The 23351-nt window shown below is 51.9% G+C and overlaps 1 protein-coding gene across 1 annotated transcript; it reads left to right on the top strand.

Annotated features, from left to right (window-relative positions):
- Window positions 1–3208: 3208 nt before the first annotated feature.
- SDC4 (syndecan 4) lies at window positions 3209–22359 on the top strand. Its single transcript, XM_059133056.1, has 5 exons — window positions 3209–3355; window positions 14891–15026; window positions 16122–16168; window positions 17019–17217; window positions 20257–22359. The coding sequence occupies exons 1-5, from the start codon at window positions 3287–3289 to the stop codon at window positions 20406–20408; spliced, it is 603 nt and encodes a 200-aa protein (XP_058989039.1). The 5' UTR covers window positions 3209–3286; the 3' UTR covers window positions 20409–22359.
- The last annotated feature ends 992 nt before the right edge of the window (window positions 22360–23351 follow it).

The raw sequence follows: 23351 nt of genomic DNA on the forward strand, positions 1-23351 counted from the left end.
AGACGTCTTAAAAGGCCTTGTCTGTTCAAATTGTTTTTAGCCTCTTGGGGGTCAGGGAGAGAGAATCTGAAGTTTCGTGCCCCAGAAATTTGCATAGAGACACATACCCTACGGGAGTAGTGACCATCCATGTTTCCCCTTGTCCCCAGTCCAAGAAGCACCGGTTAAAACCCCACCAATCTACAAATAACCATATTCAAATGTATTTCATGCTTCAGAGAGATTCTCAGAAATCAGAGAAGGGAAAATCAATTCCTTCATTTCAGGAGGTTGGGATGGTTTTATGGAAAAGCTTCCGCTCTCTAAGCTGTCAGTAGTCATCTTTTTTGTTAGTGTGCTTCCCAAATGATTATTGAACAACTATGGACTTTCCTGCACATTTTTAAGTTGACAGCGAACCTTTTACCATCAAGAGTTTAAACAGGTACAAAGGCTGCAATTTCTGACATATTATAAATTTATACACTCAAAAACAAATGTTTATGTCATTCTTTTAAACATAAAATGTTTATGTCAGTTGAATTAAATATCCTAGCAATTTGATACCTACAACCATCCCTTTAAAAAAATACATGAACGGGGCACCTGGCTAGCTTAGTGGGTAGAACATGAGACTCTTGATCTCTGGGTCATGAGTTGAGCCCCATGTTGGGTGTAGAGATTACTAAAATCAATCAATCAATCAATCATGAATAGGCTCTTCTCTAATGATGGTTTCACATCATTCTTTTTTCTATTCAAACTCAAATTTTCACCCCATGTTTCACCACATTAAAATTTTACCATAATGTATTTTTTATTTTATTTTAAGTAGGCTCCATGCCCAATATAGGCAGCTTGAACTCATGACCCTGAGGTTAAAAGTCACATGCTCTACCAACTGAACCAGCCAGGCATTCAACCAATAATGTATTTTTTAATGCCTAAATAGCTTATTGATAGAGCTATCATATTTCTCTGCCTAAAAATACATATATGTCAATGGAATCATTATTTTACCTTCTACGACCATAAGACTAGCTTTAAAATTTTCAGTCATTATAATTATTGTAAAAATGCAATTGATCAAAACAGTGTAAATATGTTCCAAATTTTTGAAGTCCCTTGAAACGATTAAAAATGGTTTTTTGGAAATATAACTGAAATAAACTGCACATATTTAAAATGTGCAATCTGATATATGTCTACAGTGGTAAAACCAGTTCTAAAAATTTTGATAAATAATTATTAAGCAAAAAAAAGTAAAACTGGATAATGTTTCCTTCCCCATTAGTCCACGTGTCCCTGGAGGGCTACTGCTTGTGCAAGAATAAGACAAGCTTTAGCAATAATATTATTCCAACTTTTGATTGTTTATAGCTGTCAAGCAGTGGTGTACCAGAGTCAGATTGTACTGCTTCAATTTTTAGGAAATTTGTGGGTGATCTAGGCACCCACAGAGGCTAGGTACCTTAGGGTACATGATTATTACTAAAAATGAAATTATGTCAATTTACAGTTATTAAAAACAAAGGAAATACTTTGTACTCAAGACTCATTACTTCCTAATTATTTCACTATGTCTTCTTGTTATCTGTGCTCTTGATATTATTGTGCCTATTATTTTGCACTGTACATGGTAGAAATATTGCTCATCTCTAACCAACTCCATGTTCAATGACATCACACTGGGAGCTTGAAATCAACTAAGTGGGAGTATTTATACCACAGACTTGGCAAATGGTACAAATTAGCACTTCCTGCCTCCCCCAACTTATTGTTAAACATTTACTAGCACACCACTGGTTCTAAGAAGTTGGTAGGAAGAAAAGGAGTTTTGTTACAGCGATGTGTTGACAGATAACCAAAATCGCATAGTGATCTATCATCAAAAATTATTTTAATGATCTATGTACTGACAACTAGATTAGGCCCTCCTTCAATTGTGTGGAAGGCAAAGATTGCAAAAAACCATCTGACTTGCGAAAGGCTTTCTTATTCTGAGATGAAATTCACTCATTTTCTCAGTTTATTTCTCAATCCTAAGGGAGTAGCTGGAAAAATTTGCTTACGTTTAAATCCGTGGGGAAAAGTATGATCGGCATTTGAAGCTTGCTTTACTGTCAAGGATCTCTGCAGCTTGAGATTTTCAACCTTTGATAATAATTAAGGGAGGGAAGAGGAGAGATCACTCCCAACTCTTTACTCTGCGAAGTGTGTGAATTCACAGTTAGCCAACAAAGACCAAAATACTCTGGTTATGAAACCATGCCCCTGCCTTAGAAAGATACATATAATACAAATCAGTCAGGGTGAGAGGTAAGTCTAGGCACCTTTGGTACTTTGATTATCATGGGAAGCTCCCCCTTAATAATTCCAACAATATCTGTATCTGGGAGCCCCAGAGGATTCCACCTCCAGCCCTTCCCTACTGCTTGGGAGAATAAGGGGTAAGGCAGGGGTAAGGCAGGCATACAACTTTCTTTTACAAAGGGTGGAAGCAGATCTGAGACAGACTTGCAGACCAGTTAGAGAGATCACACTTTTTCTTAACTTCAAAATTTGGAAAAAGAATCCCATAACACAGAGGTCAGCCATCCTAAGACTAAAAAGGCTTTTGCGTTTTTAAATGATGGACGGGGGTGGATCAAAACAAGGATGATATTTCGTGACATGTGAAAATTACATGAAATACAAATTTCAGTGTTCCATAAATACTCTGTTATTAGAACACAGCCACGTTCTTTTTTTAAGTATTTATAGCTGCTTTTGAGCTACAATGCTGGAATTCGAGTCAAAGTATTGTAAGAGATTGAATGGCCCGCAAAGATGAAAACATTTAGCTCTTTAAAGAATAAGTTTGCTGCCCTCTTAAAGCTACGCACGTTCACGTCCCATGCAGAATGTGTTCCGTACCCGCAGAGGGGAGCGCACCGCGTTTGAGGAACGCGGGTCTAAAAACTGAAGATCCTGGGCAAGTCCGTGTCCTCAAGTTCCCCAGGTATAAGATGGGCTTAGACACAGTGATCGCTCGGGGCCTGCCTGGCAGGGCATCAAAGAAATAAAGGGGACAGGGACTCGGGGTAGATCTCGAGCTCCAGGCGCGCGCCGGACGGATCCCTCGGGGTTTCCAGCAGCGTGGGCGGGCGCAGCGCCCCGAGGCCCAGCTTTCGCAGGGGAATTCCGGGCGGGGTGCGGCGGCGGGGCGGGGCGGGGCCGGGGCGGGGGCCGCCCACCGCCTATAAGAGGGGGGGCCACACACTGTCCCCGGTCATTCGCCTGCGCGCTCTCTGCGGACCGCGGTACCATGGCCACTGCCCGCCTGCTCGCGTTGCTGCTGCTCCTCGTGGGCGCCCCCGCCGCCTCTGCCGAATCGGTAGGTGCTTGGAGATCCCGGGGGGGGGGGCGGTGCCTCCTTTGTTCCTGGGGGCCTGGGATAGGGGAGCTCGGGGGGCCGCGCCTCCCCCAACTGGACGCCGAGGCCGGGGAAACTTGCTGGAAACTTGGCTCTGGGGTCACGGGGAGGCGCCGGGCCGGGGTGGCTGCCCCGCGCGAACGTGCGCCTCAGCCTGTTGCTCTTCCCGCCTCCACTGGCCTCGGCCCCGCCGCGCGCTCCAGGCTCGGACGTGACTAAGCCGGTGTCACCTCTTCTGTCCCCACACTCGCTCCCTTCCCTGGTGATCCTGGGGCAGGCTCCGAGTCCTGGATCCCCCTGCTCCTCGCCCTCCGTAAGAGGCTGGAGTGGCGACTCTAGAATCCTTCGGGGCCTGGGGACGAGGGGGCTGCGTGTACTGGGAAGGGGGAGGGGGGCCGGTTGTGCGGGGGGGGGGGGGCTTGTTTCACACACCAGGGGGTGAAGAACTGAGCCCTGACGGGTCTGGCCCCAGCCCTGTCAACTGGCTTGTGACAGGGCAAGCCTCTGCCCCTTCTGAGTGTCAGTTTCCCTATCTGCACATTGGGCTTGGGGGAGCGCAACTGGAGATGACCAGTGCTGCTTTAGGGTCCGCTCTGATCCTTCAAGGGCGGAGGGGAGGGATGATTTGGGCTCAGCACTTCACCAAGAGTTGAACCTTAGCTTTCTGCGAGAATTCTGTTTATTTTTGTTGAACTGCACACAGGAAGTCGGAGCATGCATCTTGAGTGGGGTAAAGGGGGCTGGGGGAGAGAAGGCCTCAGTGAGCCCCGAGAAGCTCTCCTCTCAATGCCTGGTTGTCCCTGTCCTAGTTTACAAAGCCCTAGGCCACCAGAAGCTCCATTCATCCCAGCAGCCAGTGGGGGAGGAGGGTGACAATCTGATCTGGGAAGTTGGGGGAGTGGGAATTGATGCAAGGGGCTATCTGGCCCCCAGGGACCCCAGCTCTGTGCCCTCTTCATGCCCGTAAGCCCCCCATTGTGGGGGAGAGAAAGTCTGTGGAGTTTAATCATTGTCGAATTCTTTATGGGGTTCCTTTCTCTTACCGGCTTCGGGGAAAGTCCTTTCTGCCTGGCAGGCTTCTGTTGAAGCCTGAGTGAGTGAGACCCGGAGAAGAACCTGCCAGCATGATTGCAGGCAGGCAGTGAGGAAAGCAAATATTTAGCACTTATGGTGTGCCTTATGGTGTTCTAATAGCTTTCTAATGGCTATTCTAATGGTCTGTTAAGTAGCTTAATTCTGACAACCCTGCAGTTTACTGTTCTTAAGTGGGTCCTGAGGCTGAGGAGGTTTGCTAACTTACCCGAGGTCGCACAGCTAATAAGGGGCTGAGTCACTCAAATTTAGGCAACCAGGCTTCCAAGTTCCTGCTCTTAATGATAAGCCGCATTCTGATGCTTTCTGAGTGGCTGTCCTTGTGTCCCATCCTCAGGCCTGGCCAGCCTCAAGGAATTCTGAGGTGGAAGGGAACAGGGACCCAGAGTGAGGGGATGACTTCCGCAAATTAAGGGCAACCTGATCGGAAGGTTAGTGTCCGAGCCGGACCCCAGCCTACGCCTGCTGCTCCCTAGGCCCCCGAGAGATGTGTTGGAGTCAAGCTGCTGGGGAGACCATTGAAGTCCTGTCAAGTTGGGTCCAGTCACACAGCAGTCCCCGGTTCAGGGGTTGCTGAGTCGGCAGGTGCTTCATGGTGAGGAGCAGACAGCTGGGTCCTGGGGGCAGTTGGAAGGATACGGTTTGGAGGAGCGCAGCTGTGTCAGCCCTGTGCATGGTGACCCACCAGCTGGGGAGGAGTAGGCCCCGAGCAGCTGCTTCCCTTCCACAGAGTGGTGTCCAGAGAGGTACCTGAATCTCTTATCCTGACCTCAGCACTCCCCTTCCTGGCGAGTGTCACAGACCTGCCACCTCTCATTGTGTCACAGGACTTCCCCTTTTGCCTCCCCTGTCCCCTTCCTGCCCAGGTTGTGGCGGGAAAAATCAGACCTAGTCATAGCTGAGTAGGTAATGATGGAGAGGCCTGCCTACTTTTTGCAGGTGGAGAAAACAGGCCCAGGGAGAAGGGGTTTGCTGATTGCAGTTAGGATTTGTTAAGTGCTTTCCAAATGCCAGGTCTGGTGCATTTTATCCTCATGAAAAGCCCAGCATGTGGGGATTGTATTATGCCTACTTTACTGATGGGGGAACTGAGGTCTCCCTCCAGTAGTGCTGTGGAGGCCCCTCTCCAAGTTTTAGGTTTAGCCAAAGGCCTGCCCTCCCCTTGGGTGGTACCCTACCCCTAACCACGAGGGCTTGGTGCCACAAGTTTTGGGAAGGGAACCCAGTCTGAGTAGCCAGCCTCTTCCCCGGTGGTGCTTTCTATCCCAAACCAGTTCTTCCTGTCCAGCGGGGAGTACTCCCCTGAGCTGCCTTCCTGCAATTCCTTCCCCAGCCAATTAAAGACAGCCTTGTTTTGGGAGCTGGACCCCCCGCCCGCCCCCCCCTCAGGTATTGCTGCCCAGGGGTACAGCCTGCCAATGTGGCACCAGGCCCAGTGGGTTCTGGGGAAGTGTATTTTAGCTTAGAGATGTTACTGGTCTCCGTGAGAATTCTCTCCCTTAACTGCACCAAGGTAGGAGTGGAGCAGAAGCCCAAGGGCTCTGGAACCCTTGAGTGGCCAGTGAGAACTCTTTGGAATTCTTAGAAGCCCAGAGAGCCACTAAAGGGGGATATTTGGGCCATGGTCTAGAGGGTTCTGTGAGGTTGAGATTCCGCCGTCTGTAAAACGGGGTTTGAAACAAATGACCTTGAATGCCCTTTTCAGCTCAAGTATATCCCCATCCCCACCACACATAACCACTTCCACCCATGATGGAGGGGATTCTGCTCTTTTCATCTTCAGTGAAATACTGGTCCCTCAGGACTCAGCAAATGTTTGTAGGAATCAATACATGTATGTACGAATGAATTCATGTATGTAACGTCATTCTGAAAGGTGCGTGGAGTTTATCACAAATAGGAAGGTCTTCCAGGGATACCGTGAGGTAGGTTATATTACCTCTATTTTTATACGAAACTGATGCTCAGAGAAGGATAGTGGCTTGCCTAGGTCAGAACCGGGTCTCTCTGATAATACAAAGAGTCTGATTGGAGCATCTTCAGAGAACATTCCATATGAGGAAATTGGCTGGGTTTGAAGGCAGATACCTTGAGTTCTGCCTCTGAACTGCAAGGTGACCTTGAGCATATGAGCCCTATCTTTAGGTCTCTGTGTCCTCAACTCTGTAACAAGCCCACCTTGTGTCCTCAACTCTAACAAGCCCACCTTGGGCTAAAGCCCTCCAAGGGTCCTTCATGCCCTGAAAACACACCGCTGAGGAGTCAGGAAGCTTTCTGGGCCCCCTGGGTGAAGATCCTAAACAAGAGAAGCTGGGGGGTGGAGACATTCAGCTCTTGCCATCCCCAGCTCCTGGAGACAGAGGGCTTTTCCAAGGACTTGGAGTGCTGGGCCGTCCTGAATGCGGAGCTGGGAGAGCCAGGCTGGGCTTCCAGCCGCAGTTCCCCCTTGGGAGGAATTGGCTCCTGGTTGTTCTCAGCCTCCTGGACTGGTGGGTGTGATTTCCAAATGACCTCTTAAAATTGGGGGAAGGGGCTGGACAGGGCCTGTGATTCACTGGAGGAGAGCAGTGGCTGGCCTGAGTCACCCATTTCCTGGCAACTCTTGGCTAGTAGGATGACTCTGGTGGGGGTGTTGGAATGGGCTCCAGAGTTTTACCTTGTCCTCTGAGACCCTATTTGAGATAGTGTCCAAGCACCTCGGGCTTTGAGGGGTACAGGAAATGCCAGCCCTAGGCCTCGGGCCTTCCAGTGCCTTGTGGATGGGTGGCCTCTGACAGGGTGCAAATCCAGCCAGCCTTCAGAATTGGGCTTGGGACCTGTGCAGAGCAGGTAGAGCTGTTTGCCGGAAAGTTCTGAGCAACAAGAGCAAAGGTGGTGCAGTCCAGATAGGACGGCACCCCAGGAGGCTGATTTTTCTGACGCCCTCTCCTTGCTACCTGGAACTGGCTGGAGAGCCCTGGAACGGTGGTTTGGGCCCAGACTGACCTGACTTGCAGGGGTGTGAAATCCACCTCTACTAGCTACAGGGCGGTGGGCACGTCGGCCAGTCTCCCCGGCCTCTGCTTCCTGGGCGTTGGGGTGAAGCTGCAGGTAAATCTTAACAGTGTGTGGCTGGTAGGGAGGTTGCATTCTTAGTGACAGGACACCAGGTGGTCGTGTACCTTGGAGTATCCTAGTCCCAGGGCCCCTGAAACACTCTCTGCCCTCCACTCCCTCCCCCTCCAACAAGGTGGGAAGTGAGGAGTCCAGGGTGGGGCGGATGGAGTTCAGGTCTCCTGTTTGTTTATTTTAGAAGTGGGTTGTTCGCTAATTATTCGCTGGGTTTATATTTAAACAAGAACCAGTTCTCAGCAGCCGCACCCCTCCTGCTGGGATCTGTAGGAAGCCCTAGCTGAGCTGTTTGCCAGCAGCCCTGGAGAGTGGTGGGGGTTTGCTAAGGGTAGGGGACCACCTGGACAAAGCCCCATCAGGTCAGCCTCCCCAGTTGGAGGCGCAGAATTTCTAGGCCAACGGAGGCTGAGTATATTGCAGGTAGAGCGCTCTGGCCTTGGAGAAGGGGGGTAATGGTAGAGGGGAAGGTCCAGTGTCTTGAAAAGCCAGCAGACGTTCAGTGCCAGTGCCTGGAGAGGGATGAGAAGGCCTCTGTGAACAGTTGGGGCCTGATTTAACCCTAGAAGGACTGGAGCCTGACTTCTTGGGCTGGTGACCTTCAGGCACGTCCCTGCATCTGGCCAGGCCCTTCGGCCCTGTCTGGTAGAGGCAGGGTGACTGGAAGTGGGTCCATTTCACAGCCAGAAAAACCCGAGTCACCATCACAGCTCTGCTGCTCACCCCGGGGCATGTAGTTAGTTAATAAGTCACTTCGCCAATGTGTCCTCAGTTAAACACCCGGTGTGTCACTTAAGGGTCATAATCGGTGTTTGACAAACTTGTAAAGTGCTGGCGTGATCTTAGTTTATTGTGAGCAGATCGAGGAGGGTTCTTCCCCGGGCCAGATGTTGGCTTCAGGGAGGTGGCATCTGAGTGCGTGCTGAAAGTGTAAACCGATGGTTACAGTTCTTGGGGTTCAAAACTTGGCTATCCTTTCCAGAGGGCTCCAGGAGTCCCCATGAGATCGCATTTTGATTTGTACAGTTCTTCCCAGCTTAAGCCTTTTACAGTCCCCACACCTATCCCTGCTTTCACCCTGTCTGTGCCCCCAGTTACTCACCACCTCCACCCCCTGGCCAGTCCCTCTTACTTAGCCCCTCCCCCTGCCCGCTTTTAGTCCGCCTCTCCCCTCCCCCACTCTGTAGGCCAGGAGCTCTGCTGCCCCAGTTTCCTCTGGCACCGTACAAGAGGCTGGCTAGTCAGGTGACACCTGGGGTAATGGAAAGGGGAGGCAGGGAGAGGCTGGTATGTGTGGAAACAGTGACTTGGTGGAGCCTGCTCGTCGTGGCCAGGCCTGTGGGACTGGCTGTACCGCTCGGACCTCAGGCCATGGGGGCAGGGATGCCCCGTGGCCGGTCACAGGGAGAGGGACACTCCTTGCCCCGGGAAAGACCGGCTGGGAGACGTCTGGGGGACAGACTGACCGGGTCTGGAGCAGTGGCTTCCCCACGTGGGTGTGTGTGTGTGGAGAGGGGAGGCTGGGAAGGGGCAGGAAGCCAGCATCCAGGGCTGATCTAATCAGCCGAGAGACATGGCTATCGACTCTGCTCTGGAGAGCATGGGAGGCTTGTTTACCTCCCGCCCATGGATCCAGCAGGGACTTCGGATCTGCTGCCTAGATTACAAGTCCCAGCTTCAATACACCTCTGTCTCTGTGGCCCTCAGGGAGCCAGCCCCCCTCCCGGCTGTCTCCAGCAGTAATCGGAGCAGTGCCCAGCTTGGTTACCAGGCCCTGAGACAGAGGGAGGCTTGTCTCTTTGAGAAGCGTCTTTGACAGGTGGGCAGACTGGGGGGCAGTGGAGAAAATCCCCATCACCTGCTGGAATGTAGGAGCCCCCTCAACCCCCATCCTAGCTGGCACCCCAGAATCCTGGAGCCCTTGCTGTGGAGTGAGTTGCCCTGGGGGGTTGGTGAAAAGTTGGCTGCTGGCAGTGCCAGGCCTGGCTTCTCTCCTGAGTGATTGTGTTCGGAGTAACCCGACCTTGGAGTGGGCAGAGCTGACATTCGAACCCCAGACCTGCCTTAACCCTTCAGATACCAGAGCACCAGGCTGTGGATTAGTGTGTGGTTTCTTCTGCCTTTGGATTTTTTTTTTTTTTTTTTTTTTTTTTTTTTTTTTTTTTTTGGTCCCCAAGGCAGGTCAGGAAGTACCCTAGGGGGTACAGGTCCCCAAGTAGAATGTCAGGTGTCTCTGGTCACTGCTATTTGCTGCTTTTTGGAAAAATACCACTAGTTTTCTCTGCTTCATTCTTACTAGAACGGGGACTCCCCAGTTGTATGGACCTATCTCTAGGTTCTTTACAGTTTCAAGGGACCTGGTTGGTTGTTGAAAAGTCTGGTCCCAGAAACAAAGTAAATTCATTATAGGTATTTATTAACTATTTGCAAAGCACACTGCCCCCACCCCCATCCCCTGACCACTTTCTAGCAATGGAACTGCTTCTACAGCTTTTCCCTGGTCTCTCTGAACCCTTTGAGCACTAATCCCTTGAGCCTGAATGAAGACAGGTGGGGATTAATAATAGCTGCGACTCATTGAGCACCTGCTGTGTACCAGGCCATATGCTGGGTCCCTTGCACACACTGATGCATTGCACTTAATTCTCCTCATCCTGCAGGGTACTCCTAGCCCTGCTGACCAAAAGAGAAAGCAGAGGGTTCAAGATGGGACATATGCCCCAAGACTCTGGTAGTTAGAAAGTGGCCAGACTCTGCTTTGCTTGTGGGTAACCACTCTGCTGGCAGATCCTTCATTTCTGCCGGAGTGTAGAGCTCTGATTGTGGCTCCCCAGTTTGCTCCTTCCATGGGGTACCTGACCCTTTTGAAGGGGGGATGGGGGAAGACAGTGATTGTACCAGAGGCCCCTTCTGGGGAATCTCTGGTCAGAACCACTCTGGTGGGTTCAGGAGTCAGAGCCCAGTGTCCTTGCCCCCCCACCCCCACCCCACCCCCTTGAATTTGGCTTGCAGGATGGTCCTTCTGGTCTCACCTCCTGAAAGAAAGGTCAGGTGTGTCCCTGGCCCTACCTCTTCAGGGGAAGGAGCCTGAGGGCAGAGTTGGGGGAGGGGGAGGCTCTCCTCCTTCTTTTCCTCCCACCAGCTGACCAGGCCTTGACCCTGAACTTCTCACTGGTGCCCCAGCCAAGTTTTTGTTCTTTTGTTCAAGCAGTATCACTTTCACCTTTGTTTGCTCCCTGGTGGAGCCTGGCCTGGCAATGTAGGGTTGGGGTGGAGAGGTGACGCGTGGGTGGCAGTGAGAAATCTGGTTGTGGCTGAGGCATGGTCTTGAGAAAGATCTGACTTCAAATGCCTGCTCCATTGCTTTCAGTTGTGTGACTTTGAATAAATGACTCCGTTACACCTGCGCTCCCTGCAGAATGGCCAGAGCATGTTTCAAGAATATTGGGCTGGACAGATGAGCTCATAAAGGGGAGAATCCAGCTTGGTTCCTGGCACGAAGTGGGTATTTGAGCTGGTCACCCCAGACCCTGCGTGTGCTTTTTCCCTGAGGACTGAAGCTTTAGGACTCTGGGCTTGGGTTGGTGACCTTTTCCTAGCTTCCTGCCTGTAGTGTAAGGACTGGATGTGGAAATGTCTGGAATGACAGCTGCAGCCTGTGGGTTCGCTGAGACTCTTGGTTTTGCTGTCAAAATCCTTGAAGTGGGTGGGGCGGGGGGACGACTCCAGCCTCAAGCACGGAGACCTAGGTTCTAAGTCCAACTCAGCTGCCGAGTGCTTGGCCGTCCTTGGCAAAGTCCTTTGTCTTTTAATACGTTTGCCAGGTTATAAAATGAGACCATTTTATAACCAAGCCCAGGCCTTGGTTACCTTGTGGTGGCAGGTATTAGTTCCTTTAGAACAGAAGTGCACCTCCCCCCTCTTCTGTGGCTAATCTGGGGAGGCATCCAGCATCTCAAGCCCCCCCCCCCCCCCCCCCCGGGCACCAACCCCAGGTTCCCACCAGCCCCACGGCAAGCAGGGTCTGTGGGACCCAGGCCCACTGACCTATTCAGCTGGTGATTTCTGTTGCGGTTTGTGAGAAAGGAGACCCGAGGGCCCAGAGAGGATGCCTGTGTGTGCACACGCTCCCCCGTGAACACACAGTTCGCAGGCAGGGATGGGGGTGAGTAGGGAACAGATGGGTAAGCTCCGCTGGGAGCACGGTAGGTCCTCTCTGGTCAAGGCTGGTTCTGGCTGCTGAGTGGCTTGGTTCTTCAGACCCACCCCAGCCTGAATGGGCCTTGTCTGCAAAGCGGGTGAGGCAAGGGCCGGCTGCTGGCTTGCTCCTCACCCCCATCCGCACAAAGGGAGGCTTGCCCATTGCTGACCTAGTCTTAAAGGGTTCCCGTTTGGGAATTTCCCTCTTGCCAGGAGTCGGGGGCAGAGAGGAGCAGAGAGAGGGTGCTTCTGGAAGAGGGATTTGCTTTCCTGTGCCCTCCCAATAGCATGCCCCACAGAGCGGCTTCCACACCCTGGGACTTGCTGGAGGAAGGCGCATTGGCCCCGCTAAGGTGTCCCCAGTGCCCTGGGATAGGTGTCTGACTGGGTCGACAACTGGCGGTGCCGCTGACCCCTGGTGGGATCTTAGCCGAGCCATCGATCCTCTCCAGGAACCTGGTATAGCAAGGAAAGGGGAGGATCACCAGGCAACCCCTGAGAGGGCTGAACTGCCAGTGAATCTGGGTTTCAGCTCTGGTTTCGAGACGGCCAGTCCTCTCTCCGTCTCCATCTGGCTAATGAAAAACTGAGCGAGTAACTCCCAGCCAATCAGCATGCTAATTCCGTGGGTTGTTTTGAAACACCCCTTAGCACTTTCACATAGTAAAAGAAGAGCAGGAGGAGTAAACAACATTCCAGGGCTCTGGGGGACAAGAACATTACCTGAAACTGCCCAGTGTTGGGACCCCAGCCCCTTTCTGGGGGACTTGGAGCTGTGACTCGCACAGGTGGTCTGGTCTCCGGGCCAGGTCAACAAGTGGCCAAAGGACCATTTTTTTTCCTCCTCTGGGCTGCATTTGACCTCCACTCGCTAGGGCTCCCGGCTAGCTTGGGTGGTTGGGCATTCTGTATGCTCGTGTGTTCCTGCAGGTGTTCGTGCGCGCACGTGGTGAAAGGCTCAGGTGACCTGTGCCTCGTTCTGGTCCAGTGTGGCCGCTTTCTGCCAACGTGACCTTGGGCAAGCCACTTAACCTTTCTGAGGCCCCGGTTCCACTTCTGCACAGGATTTATCAGGAGGATGTACTTCGTTTGCTAAGGGCTTGAGAGGTCCTGCTCTTTGAGATTTAGAGCCTGGGGGAATTCTGTGCTGGAGATGGGGGCGGGAACACAGGGACCTTGCCCCAGGGACAGTTTCGCAACCGCTGTGAGGAGCGTTCCTCCCCGGGCTGCCAAACCGAAGCCACAGGCACGGGGCTGTTTGCGGGGGCTGGAATTCCAACACCAGCAGCTCAGCAGCTCCTGATTCCCAAGTCATGAAGTCATCCCCAACCAGGGCTTAACCCCTTCTGGCTCCCCACCCCCACGTGTGCCCAGTGTTCAGCAAAGACTGTCCCATCCTGTGGAAGAGGGCTGCGTGCCCGCTGCCTTCCCCCTAACCTGACCTTCCTCCCTTCCCGGAATCCAGCATCTATGCTTCCGGGGGTGGGGTGGCGGGGAGAGGGCACTGGAGTCAGATCCTGCCCACCTACTCCCCGGAAGCCAGTGCAGGAAGTTGACGAGCCTGGGCCTCGCCTGCCCAGGATATCTTGTTCTAGGAACAGATATCCACCCCACCCCCCCAACTCCGGTCACTGGCAGTCTCAGCTGGCTGAAGGGACAGCCTGGGGCAGTCAAAAAGACACTTGGCCTCTCCACTCTTGAATTGTCTGGCTGACTCAGTTTTGTGACCTTAGGCAAGTCACTCCCCTGTCCAGAGCTCACATTCTCTACAATTCTGGGAAATGAGAGGACGGGCCCTCCCTGGCCTCTGTAGCTGGTATTCTGGGGGTTGTGAGCAGAGCCCCTAAATAGTAGGCACTTTAGTATCTGAGTAAATGGTGGGGGGGGGGGGGGACTTTGCTCAGGGTTGTTCTTTGGGAAGCCTTAGCCCCAGAGCTAAGAGAAAGGTGGTAAGCATTTTGAATGTTTCCTACCCTTGTGAGCTCTGGGAGATGGGAGCAGTGTAGCTGATGTTCTTAATCAGACCTTGATACTTTTCCCTTTGAAAGCTTCTTGGTGGAAGTGGACTTAAGATTCTGCTGTGATTGGGCGCCTGGGTGGCTCAGTGGGTTAATCCGCTGTGTTCGGCTCAGGTCGTGATCCCAGGATCCTGGGATCGAGTCCAGCATCGGGCTTTCTGCTTCGGCGGAGACCCTGCTTCCCCCTCTCTCTCTCTCTCTCTGCCTGCCTCTCTGCCTACTAGTGCTCTCTGTCTGTCAAATAAATAATTTTTAAAAAATTTAAAAAAAAGATTCTGCTGTGATGTGATGAGCTGGGCCCCCGTGGGGTAGGGACGGAGGACATTTGTGGGTGCCGGAGGGGATGGTCTGTCCACAGGTGCCTCTTTGTGCCCCCTCCTGGGCTGGTACAGAACAGATCTGTGGGAGATGCTGGAAAACTGAGTAGTAGAGTGTGCTAATGAACTTGTGAGTCACCAGGTCTGCGCAGTGCCTGGCTTGAGGCTGCCCTAGGGTGTGGGTGAGCCAGCTCTGTCTGTCCCAGCCCAGTCTGAGTCAGCGGGGAAGGGTGTCTTAGACTGGGCAAGACCAGGGCTGGCAGCCCTTTCCCCGCTTCAGGTGAATCAGCTGTGACTCCAGGAGCATCCTGGAACCCTGGAGTGTTATACCCTCCAGCCTGTGTGGTTCTGTCGTCAGGCAGCTTGATGCTGAATCTTCACGCTTCCACCTGCTGCTGGTGTGAAAAGGAAATGCCCAGTTTCCTCAGTTGTAAAATGAGGTTAAATATATGCCTTAGGTGTTAAGAACAGGGACTGACATGTAATAATTGTTTAGTCAGTGGTAACTAGTAATATTTAATGTTGAGTTTTAATAAATAAAACTTGATGAGTTTTATTAGCCCAGGCTGGGAAAGAGATTTGCCTAAGGTCACACAGCAAGTTGGGGACCAACTTGGTCTCCAGGGTCTGGTCTGATTACATTCCAGCACCCCAGGTTATCTTACTGAATGCCCACTTCACTGCGTTTTGGGGCTTGGGGGGTGTTACAGAGCACCGGGGGCTACTGATGGGGCTGATGTGACTTCCCTTTTTCATTCTAGATCCGAGAGACCGAAGTCATTAACCCCCAAGACCTAGAAGGCCGATACTTTTCTGGAGCCCTACCAGACGACGAGGATGTTGGGGGCCCTGGGCAGGAACCCGATGACTTTGAGCTGTCTGGCTCTGGAGATCTGGGTATGGAGGGTGTGTGGTGGGCTGCCTGGGGTCCTAGGGCTGGAGGGAAAGTGACCTCACCGAGCATAGGGTAGTGAGCTCGCCTGGAAACTTGGATTTTGGTTTGGGGTGGATTCCTGCAGTGCTCCTCCCCTCTCAAAAAAGAGGAAACAAAAGTAACTATCAACCCTTTTCCATTCCTGGCAACCCTCCTTGGGCAAGTTGTTTGTTGCTTGGAGTTCATTTGTAGCTCTAGGTTTTCTGAGCACCGCCTGGACCTGTCCGCCTGTGGCTGGGGGCCTGGTGGCGGTGGGGCTGGAAAGACCTGACAGTGTTTTCTTCTGAAAAGGAAAAGGACCTGCTCTAAGGCCTGGGAGCATGTGTGGGCAGGCAGAGGAGCGGGTGGGGAGCCAGGAACAAGCTTCTGCTTCGGGGTGGGGGGGAGTAGGTGAAGGGGCCCCGGCTTCTGGGCCCTGGACGATGGGGAGCTAGGGCTGTTCCTGGTCTTCTGTGACTCCCTGGCTCCTCCAGAAGCATCCTTCCTGGGTACAGAGGGGTGTGAAAGATGGAAAGTTGGAACTTCAGAGTCACGTAGTCTTGAGTTCATGCTACCTCCCTGTGACCTCTGAGCCTTGGATTCCAAATGTGTAAATGCTGTGAAAGATAGTCTAATATATTTTTTTAAGATTTTACTTATTTATTTGACAGAGAGATCACAAGTAGGCAGAGAGGCAGGCGGAGAGAGAGGGGGAAGCAGGCTCCCTGCTGAGCAGAGAGCCCGATGCGGGTCTCAATCCCAGGACCTGAGATCATGACCTGAGCCGAAGGCAGAGGCTTTAACCCACTGAGCCACCCAGGTCCCTGAATCCAAGAGCAGGAGTTACAGAGCAGGGGTCTGGATCTGCTCCGCTCCCTGCCCAGCATTCTTGTGAAAGAACCAGGGAGCCCATTTTACAGATGAGGTAACTGAAGGTGGGGTACAAATGGCCACTTGCTGTACCTTGAGCATAGAAAGGTTGTACATTAGGACTCCCACCAGCCGTGGCTGATAAAGGGGGAGGTCCTTTATTAAAGGGGAAGTGACCTCAAACTCACACAGCCTTTCTGACCTTCCAGATGACTCAGAGGACCCCCAGATCCTTCCCAAAGTAATCCAACCCCTGGTGAGTAATTCATGCTTTTTTGCCTCTCCCCTTGAGCTCCTCTGTAACACCCGTCGGGAGGGGTCCCTAAGTTGAGGGTCTGACCTCCTGCTGCAAGAAAGCTTTTATTTGTGGCCTCAGCTTCCTAGGGGCAGGCACAACTGTGGGTCATGGTGGGCCATCCTTCCTGCAGGGATAATCACTGTCAACACTTAGATGTGTTTCCAAGGTCCTTTCTGTGCATTCCTAGGTATTTCCCAACATAAATATCAAATTGTAGATAACAGTTGTGTGTGCTGTATTTTTCACTTAAAGTGGTCAGGAGTTTGAGTCTGTTCGCCCACATAATTAAATGCACTTCCTAGGCATTTATATAGGCTGCATAATCCTTGTTCACTGTTTTTCCCTTATTGATGAAAATGTTATTTATAATTTTTTGACTTCCTGAAATTATAACACTAAGCAGGCGTCTTTCACTCAAATCTCTGATTAGCAACTTGGGACAGAGTCCCATAGGCAAAGTTACTGCCTTAAAGGGCAAGCAGTTTCTGCCTGCAGCTTGGCCACACTGCCCTCCGAGTGGCGATTCTCAAATCCGCACTAACCAGCAGTGAATGGGAATACGTGTTTCCTAGCACCCTGGTCCCATTATTCATTCCCCACTTGGGACAGATGTGGAAAGGTTGAGAGTGGGCATTCGATGGCAGAGTGGTTGAGAGGTTGGTTGGTGCTGCTTTCTGTCCCAGCACCACCTGGTTCAGCCAGCATGATGGCAGAAGCAGACTCCCTCCCTGGCCGGTTGTTCCTGTCCCCTGCCCGGGGTGTGTCCTGAGGCCACGCTGAGTGTCTCTCTTCCTTCCACCCCGTCCAGGTGCCTCTAGATAACCATATCCCTGAGAGTGCAGGGCCTGGCAGCTGGGTGCCCACTGAACACAAGGAATTGGAGGAGAACGAGGTCATCCCCAAAAGGATCTCGCCCTTCGAAGGGGACCAGGACGTGTCTAACAGGGTGTCTATGTCCAGCACTGCACAAGGCAGCAGCATCTTCGAGAGGACCGAGGTTCTGGCAGGTGAGGTTCTCACTAGAGACTTTGAAGGGGGAGAGGACTCCGGGGAGATGGTGCTGCAGACACAGATGCCTTGGGCTTCTTGGTGCCCCTTCCTTCCCACCACAGGGTACCCTGGAGACTCAAGGACTACCCCTCCCTAGGGGGTGGGTCTGACCTGGCTTGTAGCCTGCTGGAGGGGGAGGAAGAATTGCATATCAAAGGCTTCTGAAGAACAGCGTGAGATTCGTCACTTGCTTTATTAAGTCCTGTCTTGCTTTCAAAACGTTTGCACAACCTGAGGGGTGGTTGGTACTGGGGAGTTAATTATTAAACACTGACTTCCCTTGAAAGGCCCTTGAAAGCCCCAAGACTCCTTGGATTGGGTTGTCTCCCCATCCACCTGCTTGGTCACTTGATGGCCTTATGACCTAGGCTGAGAAGCTTTCCAACCCCATTGGAGGAGGAGAGCCTCAGTTTCCTCCTCTCTGAATGGGTACAATGCTACACCTTGGTAGGTGTCATAAGTCCTTGAAAATTAGAATCTGAAATTATTTGGGCACCCGGAAAGCACTTTCCTGATTTGTTGGTACAAGCTGTCATTGAGTCCTCACTGACTAAATTCTGGGTGGCATATCGAGGTCCTTCCTATGACAGATTAAGACACCGAGGCCTGGAGAGAGAGGTTCAGGGTTGGCCTGACGTGAGAGCCACAGGGTTCTTAACTGGTGTGCTATTGTGGGAGCTCTGCCCCAGGGTGGGGTTTTGGGCGTGGTCTTCATCTGGGGAGGCGACTGCTCCCTTTCCCACTCCCTGGCAGCTCTGGGTTCGCCAAAGCTGGGGCTGGGTTGTCAGAGGGAACTGTCTTTCTGGCCAAGTCTTAATAGGCCAAGGGCCTATCTGCATGAACCAACCTGGTGAATGGGTGCCCCGGGCCCAGGCTTGGTTACTCCTGTCTCTTGGCAGCCAACTGGGCCAGTATCTCCCAGGAGGCTTATGGTGCAAGGAAAGAGCCCTGTGCCCTGCATTTTGCAGATAAGGCTCCTGGGAGAATATAACCCCAGCTGACCTTGGGCCCGGCTCAGCCTTGATCCTGGCCTCCTGGTTGCTGTGCCATGTAAGAGGGGTAGTGGGTGCTGTTGGAACCAGAGAAGCCCTTAGAGACCTTTTCACCTTCTAAGCTTCTGAATATTTGGTAAAACCTCCCCCACCTTTACAACTACAGAGTTTCGCTTTTAGCTGGCGTACGTGGGATCAGCATAGGGTTTTTTCTTGCACCAGCTAAGGGTTTTGCTGCTTTTAAAGAAAAATGTTAAAACCACTGATCTAGTCCAAGCAAGTGTGTCTTATAAATGGGAAGACTGAGGCCCAGAGAAAGCAAACCACTTGCTTGGGTCACATAACAAGAGACAGAACCAAAGCGAGGTCATCTCTTAAGCCTTCCAGTTGAGAATTAGACATGCGTAAGATCTTCATGTGAGAAGTAGTGTAACTGTTGTGCTAGTTGGGGTGAGACTGTCTATTCCAGTAACATCCCGGTGGCACCTGGGAGTTTCTCAGGTGCTTGCTAGATGCCTTATGATCCATGTGCCTCCCTCACTGGGTCCGTTCAGCCCGATCAGACAGGTACGTCTGGCTCTCTGGAAGCTCAAGAGAAGCCAAATCACATGTCCAGAGTCACAAAACTAGCCCTGGTATTTGAACCTAGGACCACAGTCACTTTTGAGACTGTCCTTGAACCTTGTGGAGAGAGAGGCCCAGCACAGACCAATGTCCTGATAAGAAGAGCCAGGAGGTTATCAGAGGGGAAAGGTGATAAAAAGCAGTCATGGAATTGAAAGCTCATTCCATGTGCTTTTTCTGTATTTTTTTTTTGGGGGGGGTGTCACTTTGTTGTTGCTTTTTCATAGAGTTTTAGCCAAGAAAGAACCTTCCTGGGCCCCTCTGTGCCACTCAGCCCCTGTTCTGTGCATAGATTTGGAGTATGTGCAGGGATGGGAAATTAATCTCCTTAGCCATAGTAAGACCGAATTAGGGGACTCCGTCTGCCCCAGCAAGGATTCTGTGAGCTATCCCTGCCCCCTCAACAAGCAGGATAGAGCCCTTCAGGCAGCCTGGCATTCTGCAAAACAGCTGTTCACCTTAGGTCAGCAGCCCGCGTCTGCCTGACCCCAGCAGGCACCTTTGGCCAGTGCTCTGCTCTGAGCTGAATGAGGAGAGTCATTTCTTAAGCATATCACTGGGGGCGCCTGGGTGGCTCTGTGGGTTAAAGCACATACCTGGCGTGCCAGGCCCAGTTCAGCGTGCTGGGGACTCACGTAAACACCTGAGTTTACAGTTAGTGAGTACTGAGCCTCCGCCATACGCTGTTCTGAGTATTTGCGGTGGGTTAATTTATTTAATCCTTAGGATCCGTGCATGAGAAAGGTCCTCCTGTTTCCATTTTGCAGTGAGAGAGATGAAGGCACTTGCCCAGTCGTACAGCCAGCGATGAGTAATGGGAGTGGGTTGTAGGCTCAGCCCTTGAGCTGCACACAGAGGAGAGGAAACCACAATATGTCACTGCCTGTGACACAGTAGCATGGCCCTGTGTTCGCATGCATGGCCCCGTGTTCGCATGTCCGAGCTGTGTCTGGTAGCGTGCCTGTGTGTGGATGGAGCACTTTTGTACCTGTCCGTGCAGGTGTGCGCACACAAGAGTCTGCTACACAGTGCGCCATGCTCAGGCCTGGCGGGGGTGGGGCGAGTATGTAAGGCAGGTTGTCGCAGCCTGGGGGTTTGCTGGCTCCCGGCCAGTTGGTGCTAAGCTGCTGCAGGGGCATGCCTGGCTGTGGGCTGCCACAGGTGCAGGTTGGAATGGTGGCTTTGCCACGCTCACCCAGTGGTCTTCAGTGACTTAACAGTGACCCCACCACCACCACCACCACCCCCAGTCTTGTGAATGAGGTCGTTCTGAGCATAGGTGACAGCAAGGGGGAGGCTAGATGTAAGAGAGCTGACAGGGCGGACTTGGCAGTGTGCCCAAGGTCCCGACCTGCAGTTCTTCCCACTCTTCCCCTGCAGCTCTGATCGTGGGTGGCGGCGTGGGCATCCTCTTCGCCGTGTTCCTGGTCCTGCTGCTGGTGTACCGCCTGAAGAAGAAGGACGAAGGCACCTACGACCTGGGCAAGAAACCCATCTACACGAAAGCCCCCACCAATGAGTTCTACGCCTGACGCGCCCGCGTGGGCACTGGTTGGCTTGGACCTCCACGGTGGGGGGAAGCCGAAGAACTTGGAAGGGTGGACGTTAGGGTAGGGGGAGGGCTACCTAATACTGACCTTTCAGCATCTCCAGCTCTGATAATGTTTCAAGTGTCGGAAGAGACGACATCTTCTGTTCCTGCCTCTTCTTGATTCTCTGGGCCTCGGTTGTCCTGGCAGAAAAATAGGGTTACCCTTGGCCTTGCTGAAGGCAGGTCTGGGATTGGATCCTTTCTTGATCTTAAACTTAAAATGTGGGCCCAGCTTACAGCCTGTCCTGAACCTGCCTCACCCAGAGCCCCTCTGAAGCTGGGACAGGAGTCCTGCTGGAGCTTTGCCCCCAGCAGCCTTCTCCTCTTGTGAAAAGGAACCAGGAGAAGGAACTAGAACCATCTGCACCTTGAGACGTGTCCATCCAAGGGCACTCGTGACCACACTACAGGAGTCTGTGGCATACCTTGGGCCATTCTCGGCTCTTCCAAGTTGACTTTTTGGAAATCAACCTTTTTTATTTGGGGGAGGGCGTGGGGAAGGAGGGAGGGTGGGGAGAAGATTTGAAGTTCATACTGGAACAGATTTGCAGAGTATTTGCAAATCTACCTTAAGCGGGGTAGGTTTTTTCTGATTGGTTCATTCCTTGGTGTAGGGCCTCTGCCTGGGCAAGAGTGTGCCGATGCCGAGACATTCTCCGCTCTCTTGCACTTTCCATAGTATCTGCGAAGTTTGTATTTAATGGCTTTTTTTATTTTTGTTTCTCGAAAATGAGAGAAGAGATGGAGATATGATTTTTATTAATTTTTTTTTTTTTACTATTTATAGCTTCAGATAGGGCCCTCTTTCCTCCTTTTCTTTAAATATCCTTCCCATTATTTTTTTTTTATACTTAACACTCCCCCTGCTGATGACCTTGGCCCTTTCTGAAGCTGCTTCCTCTTAGGAGTAGCTTTTGCTGAGACAGTTTTCTAGCAGATCCCAAAATATAATGTAGGGGATGGTGGGATATCTGTGTCTCTTTTCTTGTAATATATTATTATTCTTCCTTGGTTCTAGAAAAATAGATAAATATATTTTTTCAGGAAATAGTGTGATATGTCCCATTTGAGGTTGGCTGGATGGTTGAGTGAGTGGATTTTCATGTGGCTGAGTGGGTTTTTGCCTGCCTCTCTCTCTCTGTTGCTCTGTCTCTCTCTGTTCCTCGTGCCTTCTCCTGATTGGGCTGGAGTAGTTGAGGGTAGGCAGTTCTGCCTTCTTTGTAGCTTCTACCTTGAGCCCAACTGGTGTTCCTTTGCTGTTCCCAAATTTTCGAGAAAATTGGAGAGCTGTGCTATCCACTACAGTGGCCACTGGCCACATGTGGCTATTCAAATCAATGAAAATTGCATAAAGTGAAAAATTCCTTCCTCATTTACACTAATGACATTTCAAGTGCTCATTTACCATATGTGACTCGTGGCTGCTATGGTGAGCACGCAGGTAGAGACCATGTCCACCTGTTGAACCACAGTGCTAGAGAACGAAACTGACTTAACAAGTCCCAGCCCCAGCCTTGCGGTGGGGGGAAACCTTATCTCCCCGGGGCAAACCGGGAGGATGGGGAGGGCTGATGGGGCCCTGGCCCTGGAGCTTGTTATCGGTGGCTCTGCTGCTCCACAAAGAAGAGGCCTGGTGGCCTAGCCTGGGCAGGCCGCCTCTTCCTGTCCCCACTGGCTGGGGTACAGGGGAGTTGCTCTTGCCTCCTGCATCCTTCACCCCTACAACCTGGGGTCCCAGCTGGCTGGGTCCTGTGCACTGCCCTCCCCCTCGCCGAGTCCTTCTCCCTCTGGCTATGTTGGGAGTGAGCACATCTTACAGCCACCTCACACTGTTGTCTGTTACTTAATTTTTTTTTTTTTTTTGATAAGATAATAAAACCTGGTACTTTCTAGATTGCCTGTCTGTGTCATTTTTAAAGTTTGTAAGAGGTCATCCTTTCTGGGTTCTGTATCCCTTGATAGCCGTGGAGCCTGAGAGAGTTGGCCTGACCAGATCTGGATCCCATTCGTGGGGCCAGACACCAAAGGCAGAGATGTCAGAAGCCAAGGAAGGGCCTGGAGAGGAGGAGAAGCAGAGAGTGCAAGTGGCGGGCTCCCGGGTGGCTCAGCTGCTTGGGCGACTGCCTTCGGCTGAGGTCACGATCCCAGAGGCCTGGGATTGAGCCCCACGTTGGGCTCCCTGCTCAGCAGGTAGCCTATTTCTCCCTCTCCCTGCTCCTGCCCTCACTCACTCTCCGTCTCTCTTCAAGAAATAAAGTGCACGTGGCAACCTGTGGGCTTGTCATGCCTGCCTTGGTGTTTTGTTCAGATGGTTCCTTGTTTCAAACAAGTCCTTGGAGTAGGTGTCAACTATAGAAATGAGGGTGTTTCCCCATGTAAATCCAGATTCCCCACTACTCTGGGGGAAAACTCAAAAGATTGGGCTCCTCTCCAGCCATATGGCCACAATTGGAAGTTGCTCACAGTCAGGATCTGTCTAGACATGGGTTCTGTGGGTTGCCATAGTCTTGGTCCACCTGCTGTCACTCGACTTGACCTCTACAGGCATTGTGGTAGGCAGGTCTGGACAGAACCCATTGGTGCCTCTCTTGATCCTGGTAAAAGCCCTTTGCCAAGGGGGAACCTGCCCTGAGCTGGTCTGCAGAGTTAAGCCTGAATTCCAGGGCTTTGGGTTCTGGTGGTCTAACCTTGGTGCCATGTGTCCCAGTGCTTAGCTGGGTCAGGGGAAGGGCTCAGAGGAACTGGCAGTAGAAGCAAACCCTCAGGTCACATGCCTGTGCCAGAACCCGCTCTGCTTCACACCAGCACCTGCTTCTTTGGCACAATTCCACAAAGTGGGTGCTGTCAGTGTCGCCGTTAAACAGATGGGGACGCTGCCGCTAAG

This window comes from Mustela lutreola, chromosome 9, assembly GCF_030435805.1.
Source record: "Mustela lutreola isolate mMusLut2 chromosome 9, mMusLut2.pri, whole genome shotgun sequence".
NCBI classification, from domain to species: Eukaryota; Metazoa; Chordata; class Mammalia; order Carnivora; family Mustelidae; genus Mustela; species Mustela lutreola.